A 15,841-nucleotide genomic window follows, 5' to 3' on the forward strand; every position below is an offset into this window, starting at 1 on the left:
TTGGCAAACATCCCCACTTTTGAGCTTATGATGGTTGGAAGGTCATCGATGAAGCAGCTGAAGATGACTGGGCATGTGACACTATTCTGAGGAACTCCTGCACCTCTGAGGCTGAGGTGGTTCACCTCTAACAACCACAATCAGATGAACCCATATCTCTAGAGCATTAGTCTGTACCTCTGGATTACTAGTCCAGATACATTACCACTTTGCCACTGCCTCACCTGGCACCTGAGAAAGGAAAAGTAGTCTCAGTTTTATATCTTTCCAAAAGATGGCATCTCCAACTTTGTAGCTGTCTCTTAATGCTCCACTTGAGCATCAGCCTTGCTTTATCTGCTCATGTCTTGAGGTGGGACTTGAACCTGAACCTTTCTGGCTCATGGGCAAAAGCACTATCATCTGAGTTGTAGTTAACACACACTGAATAATGCTGTGTTTAGCAATGAATACATGTGGCCACAATTTTAACCATACAAGAAATTTTATTCAAGTTGATATATTTAGTGCTGAGATGAGGCTGAACAGTTTGATCAACGGTAGGTTTAACGAATAAACCAAGCCTGCTTGGCTATGTGGTGTCTCTTTAAAAAAAAAAGTAACAAATGACTTCATTTGATTCTTTTTAAACAAAAATATATGTTCTATTTCTCTTAAACCATAACTTAATTAAAAAATGCAAAATACATACAGAATCAATTTACATCAACCAGACAAGATGAGACAGTGATATTTCCAAACCATGAAATATTTTGTTAACTATTGTCATTTTAACTGACAAACATAAGTTCACATCAAAAAACATGAGGAGACACTTCAAATCAAAGAAGTGAGTAACAGAAAGGTCTGTTCCTGATGTGTGAAGGATGGCAAATACATATGTTTCTCTGTGCAATAAATAAGACCATAGTGCATTTGCTCTGTAGTTAAAGTCGCTTCCCCTCAAATATTCCAAACTACTTCAGACTATTTCAGTTAGGAGCTTGAAAAATATTTTTCACTTTCAACAAATAAATATATAACATAATAAAAAGCAGTTCAATGATCCCGATCAGTATGCAGTGTTGTAGAAATCCAAATCAGTCCAACTATGTAAAAAAACAAGACTTAAGCAAAAACCAGATCAAGAGTGGGGAGGGATGGGATGGGATGGGATGGGAGGGGAGTTATTTGCTGTGGTGACTAACCTTGGCCAGAATGGAGCTTATGTAACTACATTCCGCTCACTGAATTCTATTACACAAGGAAAAAAAACTGATCAGGTGACATTGTTGCTGTTTCAGTCATAAGTTCTATTTGCTACAGTTTGAACAGGCTCCTTTCAAATAGACTCTATTTGTTCAGTACTTGGCTCACTGTCCACTGTGCTTGCTGTACATCCTGCTACATATCCAGCACCTAGATTTATTTAATTGGATACCAAAGTGGAATCCACTGACATTTCACGTTAGAAGATTGACACAATGCTCGAAAGCAGTAGTTAAATCATTTGCCATTTGCAGAGTGACACTACAAAATTGTTGAGATTCAGAAACAAGTTGTCTGTGTCAAACACCAACAACTTCATAATGGTTAAAAAGGGATTGTTAATTTAAATACAGACAGATAAAATAATAGAACACCAACAGTTGCAACTGTGCACGAGTTATTTCATTGTTCATTAGTTGTTGGTCCCCAAATCCAATTAACTGGACATCTTTCATCATCCCAATGTCATTTAGCTATCTGATTTTTAAATGAAGAAAGGTATTTTCTAATTAGTGTCAGATGATCAAATTATAACTGTATACTTGTAATTTGTATCTTTCAACATTCACCCACAATCTAATTCCCAGTGAAGTCATTTTGCACTTAAGTGGATGTTGATTTACCAGGAGCAGGATGTTGCCTTCAATCTGTCATTTATTTTGCTCCCACAATTTGTTTTGATCGGGAGTGTCACAAGACATTGTATATCACCCAACTGTCCTCTTAAATCAATCAGGAACCCCTGAAAACGCAAAGAATGCTTAAAAAAAAAGCAAGTTATATTTCTTACATTGCAAAGGACCATAAAACACCAAGACAGCCACAGTATTAAACATTAAGATTTTATCGAACAATTATTATAAAGATCAGGGTAGACTTGTTCCCAGGCCATTAAATGGTACAAATCTGAACTCAATTCTTGAAATAGCAAGTGTACACAGCCTTTTTAACCAGCCAGTAATTATCACTTCACAGCCTTCAAAATCAGATGAAACTTGATATCGTCAAAAATCAGATTTGCAATAGGAAATATGTGCCTTTCTGGCATTCATATTATACATGGAACATTCAGCAGTGAATTAGCCTCAAGAATAAATGCATTAGCCGTAAAATTGTATGGAGGAAAGGGGAACGGAGTTCAATCACTGAGGGAAACTTTCCATTTTGTTTTGCGAGCAATCTCTGTCTAACCAGCGCCATTATGAACCTCCATCTCAAATATGAAGGAGGCAAGTGTTAAGTGACAGGTTGGGTGGAGGAGAGTTGACAATGTCATCTCTTCTACCGACCAGTGATCTCTCTTTAATATTTATTCCCCACTTGCTATGGAGTAACCAATGGTGTAAAACTTCAAATATTCTTTTCAAAATACAATTCATTGATATCAGCGAGAAGGGGCATCTACATCATTATCCATTGGCAATGGTGCAAAGGGGAAAAGGTCTCTGAGTCAGTTTACGTCAGGAGAGATTCTCAGTATCACTCCTCATTGCTGTTGGTATAGGGTCAGCAACAGCAGCTATTCACAATCATCACATTAGCATTGGAAGCACCATGACTCTGAGGCAGCACAGTAATAAAAAAAAGGCAATGTCAGTATTTGTTGGGTTTGTTTTTTATTGGGCTTACTGACCTGAACAACTTGTTAATGACCTAGCTGTGATGTCCATACCCACCACCCACTTCCTAAGGTCAACTCTCAATTCCCATTGATAAAAGCAATGGGTCAACACAAGTTGAAAGCAACTCCACACAATAAAGCACCATCTCATTACCCTTATAGGCAAGTGCAATCAAAAATTGCTCAAAGCTAAATTGAAGGTAGGTGAGGTGAGATAGGGTGGGATGGAAGATCTCAGAACGACTGGCTCATTAGTAAAATTTGTTGGTTCTGGTTTGGCCATTGAGTGGCACAGTCCATTTGATTGGCCCTTCATGCAACACTTTAAACAGCTCATTGTCTCATTATGAAAGTACGTCTTTCTGTCTCTGATTTAACAGTTGATGTGCTTAATTAAACAAACACACGTGCGAATTCATTAAATAAGCTGGTAGTTCAACACAGGCTTTCAACTATTGTTCATCCATGTTGCCAAGTTAAAGCAGACAATAGATTTTAATCAGCATTGTGCCACCCATGAGTTAAATTTATAACAATGACAAATAGTACAGCAGTGAAAGGATTTCAAAATCAAATTGGCGAGAGTCAATCCAGCACCCAAAGATATTCTATAAGAAGATTGTGCAAAGGCCTGCACTTTCTTAATAAAGTGACTTTGTCTTAATTTAAATAACTTTAACAGAATTTGCCCATCTCCTTTGGAACAGGGGAAGAGTGAGATCAAGTTTTCTCTTCAGAACATTTTCCTTAAGTCAGTACTGGGCACCTGGTGATTTAAGGTGCAGTTTTCAAACCTATGCTGTATTTATACAATAACACAGACACCAATTGCTCAATAATCAATAAATTGGCAATATATCAGTTAGACTGGATAATCAAATATGCCCAGAGACTTCCCTATTTTATGCCTCAAGTTTTCTTTCAACAAGGTCTTGAGCTGAAAGAAAACTTAACATTTCATTCTGTTGTTATTCCACTGAGACCCATAAAACCCTTCGAGCTCCTGTCTCACAACTGACCATCATTTCACTAAACCTTTAAGTTAGGAGTCATTTTTATACAGACTGCCTTCTTATTGACACATCACACATTGTCCATTCTCAGTTAACAAAAGTACCCTAGTGAGATTGAGTGGGGAGATTGAGCACACTAATTACCTGTGTCAGCATTTATTTCTCAGGTGATAGGCATAAAGGCACAGCAATACAGAAGCAGGCTGGCAGTTTGCTGCTGGTTTGAATTTACTTACAGCTACACTGCCATCTAGTTTTGCCCCAGAGATTAATCTAGTGCATCTTCTGGGTCAAATTCAAGTGGAGGCAGTGCTCTGCTTTCAAGAGATCTCAAGATCTCCACTTTCCTACTGGTATTCTGAAGATCATGGGCACAGCAAGCACTTGCTCTGGTCATATAAATGGCTCTATAGTTCTGCTGGAAAGGATACATACTTATACAGAGGAGTCTCACATTTGTGGCTCTTATAGCAACATCCTCAATCAGAACTCTCAAATTTTGACCGCATTCTTATTTGCACCCGAAAAGCCGCAGAGTAAGAAATAGCACAATTCTAAGTAGATAGGGATTTCAGCATTTAATTCACATTTCCAAAATGCATTTATGTTCAGCTTTTCATTTTCTTTTAGTTTTTGACCTAGTGAGCAATATAACTGGGAGTTGTTCATTCTGACTGGATTCCTGTGCAATGATCTTTAACACCAGTTGGCTAAACATCATTTGTATTTTGTTATTAAATTCTGTTCCAAACAGCCCAGCAGATAGAATACCACTCAATATAGAAGCAACTTGGCTGCCTATTTCGTAGTGAGCAGCTCTGAAAGGCAGCTGACTCTACGATTCACCATAAAATCTGTGCACTCTTGGACAAATCAGTCACTGTAGCTAAAAGTCTCAAAGACACATTGCTCTACCTTCTATTTTATTAAATATATGGAATAATATTTATATGCTGCTATGAGCATGCTGTTAACAGAATGATGTTTCTATCTCTTGAATATGCAGAAGGAGTCACAATTATCCACCCCGCTCTAAATAGTGCTGAATCATTAGTTAGACCCACACACATCCCTACCTATATCCACTGCTATTTGATCATTCACGTAATAGCAATATAATGCTGACCGAGAGCTAAAAAGTACATTTGTGACTTGACTAGGAAAGGCATAAAATTTTTAAATCACACTTTAGTTAGATATGTCAGAGACACACCAGCATTCAGATATAATAGAATGTGCTGACAATACTCTCTCATGAAGTGAAACAGCCACCATTCTATTTGCATGTGTGTGTGAGAGTGTGTGTGAGAGTGCGTGTATGAGTGTGTGTGTAAGTGTGACGTCAGACTGATTATCACTCCAATAATATTTAAAAGTCAGAAAGCGGTGACAAAGAAAATACAAATCCAAAGAAAAATTGACATTTGCCTTTGCGAGGTCAAATATTTGTATGCCAGAGCCATGTGACAGGGAGGTAGGCTTTAAAAAATGGAATGGTCAAACTCAAAAATCTTCTCTTTGGCCTCAAGCGCACAAGATTGAAGTAAAGCAAAAACCAAAGGTTTCAGACATTCCCTTCAAAAGAAACAAGTGAATGGAAACAAGACATTGTACTGTTCTCAGAGAATAGATACATTTAAATGGTCAGATCAGGAGGTACTTGCTGCATCCAGTTTAGTTCTTAACATTGTTGTTGTTCTAGATAAATAAATGGGGATAGACATCGAAATGTCTGTTTGAGAATGTAACAGCACTTTTTAATCACAAAGACTGCAATCCTACTTTTTTCCTTACTCGTCATTTCTTTTCTCCAATCAAAATTATAAAGAGAGTGTATAATGCCACTGACATCCATGCACTCCAATATGGCTTGTGCATTCTGCAACTATACCTTCTGTTGACCAGCAGGAATTGCACAGACTCAAGGTAGGATGAAGAGAGTTGTCAGTTTTAGCTGAAAGTTATTCTCGGACCATCACAATGTGAAACTGGGAGACTGTGAATCCCACGTATTTGACTGTGCGAAACACTATCCTTTCTGGAAGTTACATGTCTCTTGCCAGGAAAATAACATAAGGCTGTTATGTTTTTCTGACTTATAAACTACACCCACAAAGTTATCACACTTACAAATAGTACAAATGAAAATAAAACCAAAAAAAAAAGACGCACTTCAATTATGCCATTTTAGAAATTGTTTCCTGGAGCTGTATGCTCAATATATTGGTGAGTGAGCAGTTTTTGTGGAGTTGTTAAATTACCAGAGTGCACACTATGAAGATGTACTATATTTTCATCCTGTCAAACTCTGGCTTGTATTACTGGTACTCGTAATATCACTAGTAGACCATTTGCTCCCCTGCTTCTCACCATTATGCCCTTGGACAGGTTTACACTTCTGCAGCAGACAACGTTACTCCTACTTTTTGTTCCCCAGGAGAAGTACATGGAACTTTATAGGTAGGCAAGGCTATTGCAGCATTCACAGAGAAAATGGAAGAAAAATAAAACCTACAGCGTGAACAGAACTAACAGTCCCACATATAGCAACCCCTCTGTCAACATGTCTCATTATTCTCTGGTATCATTTGTTGAAAAATTATTGGAAGCAGCCACCACAGGAAGCTTGCAAGTAACACTGGCTTATATTGAAAGGCATGGATAAAAGATTTGACTTCTGGACTGTGGACTTTTGCAAATACTGTCCAGCCTATGGACCTTAGGCTAACAAAAAGGGATACTGTCTCCTCACAGCTAACAATAAAACATTCCTTTGACAATTTTCCATTACATGTTATTAATAATATCATAATCTTTGACCTTCAAGGTCTCAGTGCAATATATACTTACAAAAGAGCATTAAATACAAGTGGTCACTTATACAAGGGACATGAGATGAACACTGGAACACTTGTTCCCAATCCTTTGATTCAGCAAATACAATTATACTCAACAGACCGAGGAACTGTGAGCTGCATTGCTGACCCAAAGACTTTTGAAGATGATACTTCTCTTAATAGCTGATGTCCGGATACAGTTTTCTTTGTAAATCAGTAAAAAACTACTTCAGGTGAGGCAATGCAGTTTGACAGATTGACAGAAACGTCTATTTACTCTCACCAATCATGCGAAGATAAAACCCTCTTTAAAATGGGTGCTCATCAGGAAAGGCGAGAGGGTTTAGTAAACAGAGCAAGAAAAATTGGCTCAAGAGGATGACACATGAGCCGCTGAAAAAAAAATCAATACTTTGTGTTCACCCTCCTGCTGGGACCTGCGAGTGACTTACACTTGTGATAAAAAAAAGTTCTGAGCTGTATATTCACTTCACAGATACTATCTGCATTGCAAGACCGCTGAGTTTCTCAGCTTTTAATCATGATCATCCACCATAACTAGCCGGGAGGTTTTTTGGGGGGGGGGGGGGTGGCACAAATTTCTTCTCCTCTCTCCACCTGAACTGCTCTTGTCATCATTCAGGGGTGAAACAATGGACTTGCAGAGAGGAAAAGAAATGAATGGACAGATTCTTTTAAAATACAGGCATGGTTTAACACGTCTTCATTCGAGACTATTTATAGCTTATTGGAAGGTACATAAATCTCGATTGGTCATGCTTTATGCTTTTAGCATCTGCTAACGTGCTTGCCTTGAAACTTGTTTAAGTAGGTTACAACACAGGAGAATACAGACGTATTGTTTTTTCTACTAACAAATGCAACATGAACTTAGCGTTGATTCATAACAACATGATTCCAAGCCAAAAGGTCAATGAGGATGGTAACACAGAGATCTTCGATGTGTACAGTACAAGATGAGTTTTGGGAATAAGATGGAGGAACCCAGCTGAACAGCATCCAACTGCTTATTTTTGCTGTCGGCTTGGTGAATCCTGGATCCAAGTTTGAACTTCGGCAAAATCCTAGGATGACACTAAGTGGCATTCAGTTCAAGCCAATCTTTTCATAAAAGTGCATTCCCAGTGCAAGTTCCTTTCGTGGATTTGTGTGGTGTACCGCATGCTGCTACGACCAGAAATTGTGCTGTAGCTCATAGACTGTTGCCTTGCGTGGATTCATCTCTGCTCCGCACAATGGAAGCGTCCCATCCTGACTCTGACCTTCCACATCTGTGTCTAATAATGTCCGCTCATAGCTACCGAGTCCTTGCCTATAAGGCAGAAAGAGGGGGAGCCCCGGCCTATCCTCCACAGTGCCACTGCTGCTGAGGCAGGAGTCCAGATTGGATGGTGTTTCAGTGCTTGAACTGTTGACTGGGGAATTACTGCATGTTTTGCTGGGCGAGACAAACCACCATGGGTCTAACCGCTGACGGTTTGCAGATGGACGTGGCCTTGGTACAAATTCCAATGTTTTGGGTCTTTCTAATGTGAAATCCTGCTTTGTGTTCCTCCGTCTCGGAGTCGGTGGAAAAACCAGATTGGGGTCAGGCAAGCGCGGAACCTCCGTTGGATCCCTGTTGGGGCTTGGACTTTTACCTACACCTTAAAGAAGACAGAAATATTAATCTCTACCAATCTGTATCTTTTCCCATTCCATTATAATAAACACGAATTATAAGGCAATGACAGGGAATAGAATAAAGAAAGTAATTAATTGCATTGCTCCCAAGGGGATTAAATGGATGAAGCCTTGGATGTATTTGCTACTACTCTGCTTCTCACTTTCTTTTTTCGACTTTACCTCTGGTCTTGCTGTATTCAGTGTGGTTTTCACTAGTATTATCAACCGGAAATATATTTATTCTTCTTTTCTCTGTCATTTTCATTTACTTTCAATCTCTTAGAAAGAATGGGCCATCAAATGATTTCTGCAGATTTCCTGCCCCTCCCTGAACTGAACTCCAATTTTAATTGAGTCCATTCCATTTCAGGCTCCTCAGTGAATTAAAGTAAATTTGATATTTTAGGACCTGGTGAGAGAGCAGGCGACATTGGATGCTTCTGCTTACTTGGCAATAGAACTAGTTCATCCAACAGCTATCTACTTCTAATTGAGGATGGCTTTCATGGGTATACCATCCCTTTCCAAGTTACCATTGTACAACATGTAATAAGTGTCTAAATACACAAGATAATTGCACCATTCAATATGTTACAGCAAGTTGCTTAGAAGGTGCATTTACTGATCATTAAAAAAATCTTCATTGAAATTCAATGTGGCAATATTTTGAGAACACATTAGAATCCTGTTCTTCCCACCACTTACAAATACACACACACACATACACATAGAATGAATTAGTCACAGATCTGTGTTCTGGTGACATACCACAACTCACAATGGAAACAGAGCCACGCAGTGAGTGCCATCATGGAGTTCATTGCTTTCACTGGAAAGGTGCAAGAGCTGATCAGTAATTTTATTGGATGGGGACTGGAATGGCTACAAAGGCAGCATGTTGGGACACACACATACACACGAGCAGTGGGGTAAGAAAACTGTGAAGAATTCAAAGTAATTGGACTTTGTATTCATGAGAAACAACAAGTAAAAGGAAGATGCATTTTACAACATTAGGACCAAGATATTATAAATTCTGATTAAGGAACTGTATTGGTTAAACTGTCTACTTTATTATAACATACCAAACACCTACCTGTAGAAATGGAACCCAAGGTACCATTGGATGGCATGCAGCTTGGAGTCTGGGGAACTTGCTTAATTGCACCATCAGAAGGAGTTCGCCTGTGACCCCAGTGCACTGTGGTAGTGGTTTTTGTCACATGAGTTGGAGTCAATGATTGTTTAGGGTCACGTTTGAAGCGCTCAATGGTTATATCAACCAAAGGATGATTGGTAATAAACTTGGAGCTCTCATTGATCAAACTTGGGGTTGTAGGCATTTCGTACACCACCATTTCATCACTGTCTGAACGTAACAAAGATCTTGTGGAGTTGCATTCAGAAATGGAAGACAATGAGAGCAATGTCAACGAGGAAGATGGATCAAAGGAGGAAATAACTGCTTCGTCATTCTTGAAGAGTTTTCGAGAAGGGGGACTGGTGCTCCTCCGCAGTCGGCTGGTGCGCTGGAAAATGCCTTCCTTCTTTTTCTTCTCTTCCTTTGGTTCAACATCATCTTGCAAAATCTGACATTTTCCCAATTCAAGCAAATCTAATCCCAAAGCCACTGCTGCTAGGACAGCCCCACAACCCAGGAAGACAAAATCACACTTCTTCCTTTGTGAGCCTCGTTTTATACTGTTGGTGGGAGTATGCTGTGGGGTGCTAGTAGTTGAGTTTACTGGAGTAGGATCCTCATTATTGTCACTAACAGCACCCTCCCCATCATTTCTGTCAAATGGTAAAGAGAGGTAGGCTTGGTTGTGTAAAGCAGGTTGTTGTAGTGTTACATCAAAATCAACAATGGTGTCACCATCTTCATGCTCTGCAAGTAAAAGAAAAGCATCTTGAATCTGGTTTCTTTATGAGAGACACTCTTTTGTATTTCACACCTCACCGGTATTGTCAGTGTTGGAGTTTTTACAAAATCTCAGCCATTGTTACCACTCAGGAAAAGTTTAGGAGTCAGCTCATTCAGTCCCGCAAGCCTTATCCTTCATTCAATTTGGACTATGGCTGATTTCAGACCCAGTTCCATTTTTCCATTGCATCTGCAGCCTTCATGGAGAAGGAGAGAATTTAAGATTTCCACTCTATTTGTGAGGGAAGTCATTTCACGATTTCAGTCTAAGTATTCTAGCTCTAAATTTATGATCATGTTTCCTTTATCTACACGATCCACGAGAGGAAATAGTTTCTCTAAACTGTTAAGCACAGTGAAGACACATCCTATTCCTGACTTCCAAATAGAAAGGAAAGGAATACATAGGCCTCAAAAAGGACAAGAGACTGTAACAGTGCAGAGTCACCATGCTCTTCTTTTTCAGGTCCACGAAAACAACAACCGGACCTGCCTGTTTACAAAACTAACACTGTGGCCCGCAGAAAGTCAACCTCTTTGAGAGAATCCTGATAAATTCAGGAAGGAAGGTATCTTCTTTATTAGGCCTGCAACATGTGTTTTCCAGAACAAGACAATCACATGAATCGCTAACTTCTTTGCACTAACCTGTAATAGTGGACTGTTCTCTTAAACACTCAAAGAAAATATGGTTAGCATGCACATTGAATGGAGATTATTAAGCTAGTGAGGGTTTAGAAGAGATTTAGCAGAATGTTATAGAGTAGGAAGGTTTGAGTTATAAAGAAAGACGGGATAGGCTGGGACTTTGTCCACTGGAGTGTAGGAGGTTGAACGGTGACCTTATAGAAGTTTATAAAATCATGAAGGACATGGATGGAGTTAATGTTAAGTGTCTTTTCCCGAGGATGGGGGATTTCAAGATTAAGGGGCATAATTTTAAGGTGAGAGGAGAGAGATTTTAAAAGGAAATGAGGGGAAAATATTTTACACAGAGAGTGGTTCACATGTGGAATGAAGTTGCTGAGGAAGTGGTGGATGTGGGCAGTTACAATGTTTAAAAAACAATTATATAAGTGCATAAATAGTAAGGGTTTGGTGGGATATGGGTCAGGAACAGGCAGGTGGGACTAGGTTAGTTTGTGATTATGTTCAGCATGGACTGGTTGGACTAAAGTGTCTGTTTCCATGTTGTATGACTCTGACTGTGTGAATCAGTACTATTGTGTTATATTTGGGGGTGAACAAACAAACTTTTTTTGTTAAACTCTCTAAATGCTTGCTGCCGCTCCCAAATTGCCCATACCTTGAGGAATTAAAAACATACATATTTTCCTCTCAAAAGCTTATTGTTCAGAAATGACTGAGAAGGGAACAAGGATATTAGCAACTCTGTTGCAGGTACTTTCTAGTCAATCTGTGCAGAAATATATACATACATCTACTACAGGTGAGACCTGTGCCAAGGTTACCTGGCCCAGAGGTCGGGACACTACCAGTGCACCACATGAGCCCTCCCATAATTTGCAATTATATACTTAGATCTGCATTCTGAGGATTCATCAACTTGGTTAGTTGAACATACGCAACTATCTTGTTCACATAGAGAATGGCAGACTTCCCATAAATTACAAAGAAGTTTCTGCGGGTAACTGGAAAAATAATGAATGTTGGAGCCATTAATTCACGGCTAACTGCAAGATCTGGCACAAACAGTAAGCTCAATTAAGCTGTTGATGCTCATTGATAAAACCATGCGATGATAGCCCAATTGAATCATTTACTGGTGGATCTGCTGACCATTGTGGAACAGCTTACCCAGTAAAACCTAGCACCTTCAGCAAAGAATGTGTGAAGAATAGAAACAAAACAAAAAAATGAACAATTAATGCAACAAAATTTAATTTTTAAAATGGTGCACATTTTCCGTACCTATTTCAATGAGGCTGGCAAACTCTGGGACAGTAGGAATGGGTCGATGGTTTTTCCCCAGATTGGGAGCACTGGAGGACCACTGCTTGTTTCCATCGATCAGGTGCTTAAGGCTTGGAGAAGGGAAATAAAGAGAAATAACTCAGTAATGATCAGTGTATGCATAGTTTGCAGGACATGCTTCAATACATTTAATGTTTCTCTCTCTTTACGAGTACAAGATGATCGCTTTTCATGGCACACATCCCATGTCTTCACCTCCTGGAGCGACACATTAACTGCGATACTTCTGCAGGGGTGGGGTGGGGGTCTCCTGTCAACATTGATGTGTTCACCAAGGGACGTGACAATATAGCAGTAAATCTATTTTCTCTCTCTTTAACGCTCCATCTGAAATTTCATACAGCTGAAATCAAAATTTCTGGAGGCAGTGAGAGGTGGGCTTGGAGTGAGGATAAGCTTCCCATGTGTCATTTTTCCATTTTTCTACCATGGGACCCCTTAGTTTTTCCTGACCATTATTAGATGCAATCCAGTTTGACCATGACGGCTAAGGCTGAGACAGACAGGTTTTTTGGAATCTCAGAGAATCAAGGATAATGGGAGTATTCATAAAGTTGGAATTAAAGCTAAGGAGTAACCATGAACTTCCATGACTGGGAGCACTGTGTCAGAGTCACTACCTCTGAACAAGAAGCTGCATGTTCAACTCCATCCCTGGAGATGTGATATCCAAGAAAGATGCTTAGTTAAACCAATTGGTTACCAATCCTATTGTACAGAATGGCAGAGCAAGCTCAAGGGACCACATGGTCCACTCCATTTCCTATTTTTATATTCAATAAATTACAGATTATCTTAATATAAATTACCAATCCAAAGCAATACTGTTATCATTAAGGATGCTGACCAAGAGGATTAATTAGTTCACTAGTCCCCAGTGTGATTTGATTATCCACACACTGAACTGAACATAGTAGAAAGTGCGTCCAATATCTCTGTATGGTCAAGAGCTAAAAGGAGGCATGGAGCGTTTTTCTTACAATTTACTAAGCCTCTACTGACTAACAATCATGTTAATTAGTTGTCAATGTTGCAAATAATTGGAAATTAACATAATGCAATCTGATGCAGCTTTGGTATTTTTCACTCAACTAGTAAGCTCCTGTCTGTTTGAGCTTTGCAATCACATCTTAAATAAATCCAGATGGGACCAAGACTCAAAGATTCAACAAGCATGCACTTGTTCATCCAAACATTAATTACAGACCTTCGCCTTTCCATTTTAATTAAAATGTAACATGCCACCCTGTGGCTTAGATGTGCTGACAATTTTCATGCAAATTTTACTGCATAATCTCACCAGCAAACATTCCAAATAAAAAAAATACATTTATTAGACAGTTATATTTTTGAACCTACAAGTAAAAGTCCAGGTGATAACAATGTCAGGGTCTGCATGGCTTAATGAAACAATTAGTAAACAATACTCATGATAAATTCATGTTATCTCAAGTTAGCGGAAGTCATCTTGGCCTGATGTTCTGTAGAATGTTTTTGAATCCATCTTATAATGAAGCTTTATGCAGAAGGGCTTATTAAGGTAATATTATACTGGGATCATTTACAGAGTTGATTGTGCACAGAAATGCCGTGCATTTAGATTGACTTGCTTATGATTCCATTGTGAATCCACAAATGTGCCAAGCTGCAATGCAGACAAAAAAAGTAGACAAGTTGTAGAGTCTTGATTGAATAAACGAGTCAAGCTTTTGACTGAGTATGTTATCAAATAGATAAAGCCTACTGCTATCTCCAAATCAACTCTACAAGAATATCCCAGAACAGGGTTTCTCAAACTGAAAATCAAGTCCACAATTTCTTGGGGTCACAAACTTCAAGGCAGCAGTGGCTGCTGTAGATCTCTGACCTTGTTACCACAGCTACGAAGCCTCTTCACATCTGCATAATTTTGTAATGGTGACTGTGGCCTAATGACAGAACTTGGACAGCCAGTATCGCAGCATTGTTATAGTACAGAAAGAGGACATTTGACCCATCATGTCTGCACCCAATTGCTACTTCAAAAAAGCCAGTGCAAATATGGTTTTTCAAAAAAACCCTTAAGATTAAAGATTTTGCTTCCCACCCCACCAACCTCATCCTGGATCTCCAGTAACATACCATTCTCAGTCACCATACCCAAAATCTCTCCAATCTTAGTTGCTACTGTTGGGTCATGGCACTTTTCAAGCTTTGAAATAGAGTCACAGCTATAAAATGACTGAAGAAATGCTACAGAAAAATGATTGATCATTTTGAGAATTGCTGAAAAAGGAAACATTTTGTCAAAGCTGTTCAGCTTGCACTGATCAGGATAATTTCAATACCGCCAGTATTGTACAAATAAACAACATAAACAATATTTATACTCATGAGAAGTCAGTGCTGATTAGTTAACAAGTCGACTTTGGTTGAGGTATTTCATTGACAGTTAACAATGCCTGGCAGTTAACTGTCAATCAGCGTTAATGGGTATATTCTCCATGGCATCTTGCATTTTGTCCTCATGAATAAGAGATAGAAAGCTTTGACAAAGGGTACAATGAAAACCAAATTTGGGATAGCAACAACTTTTCACTTTGTTGAACACAATTAGGGGGAATATGGATAATGCTTTGGAGGCAAGGGTTCAAACTTAACTTAGCATCTGTTGGATTTTAAATTCAATTGATTAAACAAAAACATTTCTGAAATGAAGGCTAGTCTCGGTAATGAAACTATAACTGAATGTCATAAAAACACAACGGGTACACTAATGTCCTTTAGGGAAAGAAATTTATTATCCTTCTCTTGTCTGGCCTATATGTGACTTCAGACCCAGAGCAATATGGTTGACTCAAAGTAAAATGAGGGATGTGGCAACAAATGCTGGCCTTGCCCATTTACATTTTTAAAACCTCATTTTCTCAAGGAGTGCAGTTCCTTTTAAATTATAGTTTTCTAACAATAAGCATTACATTTAGCTACTGCAAGGGAAAGTGAATTCTGTCTGAACAAGGCCAAAGTCCATTCTACATCTTAAAAGTACATTTTGCAACTCTCTGTGGCTACTCTTGGGTAGTGAGGATGGGATTTTTCTATTCAAGTTTATTCCAGGTTAATTTCCAAATCAATTTACATCATCTGGTCCTGTGTCCAGAAGCAAAACAAAATAGAATGAAGTTTCCAGAGCAAACTGAAATTAATTTGATGAATATTGACAGAAATTAATATGTCATTGACCTTTCTGCTAGACATCAACCTCCAATTTTATAAACACAAAGTAACTACCATATTCAACAATTTCTAACTTCAGTTAAATATTCCTAACAATCACAGGATAACTGCTGATGCCAATGTATCTTTCTCATCTGGGGAAAATCTAATTTCTTCTGAAAAATGCTGAACACTATTGCTGTTGAGTTCTTCTTAGGAATACAGCAGACAAAATATTGCACCTTCAAGCGAAACAAGAAATCTATGAACACTTCAGTCTGCCTGTACAGAACTGATTCAAATACTATTTGCTCAAAGGTAA

The 15,841-nt window shown here is 38.8% G+C and overlaps 1 protein-coding gene across 2 annotated transcripts in view; it reads right to left on the reverse strand.

Moving 5' to 3' along the window:
* Positions 1-471: 471 nt before the first annotated feature.
* Positions 472-15,841, reverse strand: part of map3k9 (mitogen-activated protein kinase kinase kinase 9) — a 143,425-nt gene continuing 128,055 nt past the window's right edge. For both annotated transcript variants that reach the window (XM_043698138.2, XM_043698137.2), the window contains exons 9-11: positions 12,262-12,374; positions 9,502-10,293; positions 472-8,386 (exon numbers count right to left, since the gene is read on the reverse strand). In XM_043698138.2, the coding sequence (XP_043554073.2) occupies positions 7,908-8,386; positions 9,502-10,293; positions 12,262-12,374 (1,384 nt within the window). In that variant the 3' untranslated portion in view covers positions 472-7,907. The remainder of the gene's footprint in view (positions 8,387-9,501; positions 10,294-12,261; positions 12,375-15,841) is intronic.

The sequence above is a fragment of the Chiloscyllium plagiosum genome, unplaced genomic scaffold (assembly GCF_037043375.1).
Source record: "Chiloscyllium plagiosum isolate Xiang-an unplaced genomic scaffold, Cpla_swu_hap1 HiC_scaffold_8, whole genome shotgun sequence".
Lineage (NCBI taxonomy): Eukaryota > Metazoa > Chordata > Chondrichthyes > Orectolobiformes > Hemiscylliidae > Chiloscyllium > Chiloscyllium plagiosum.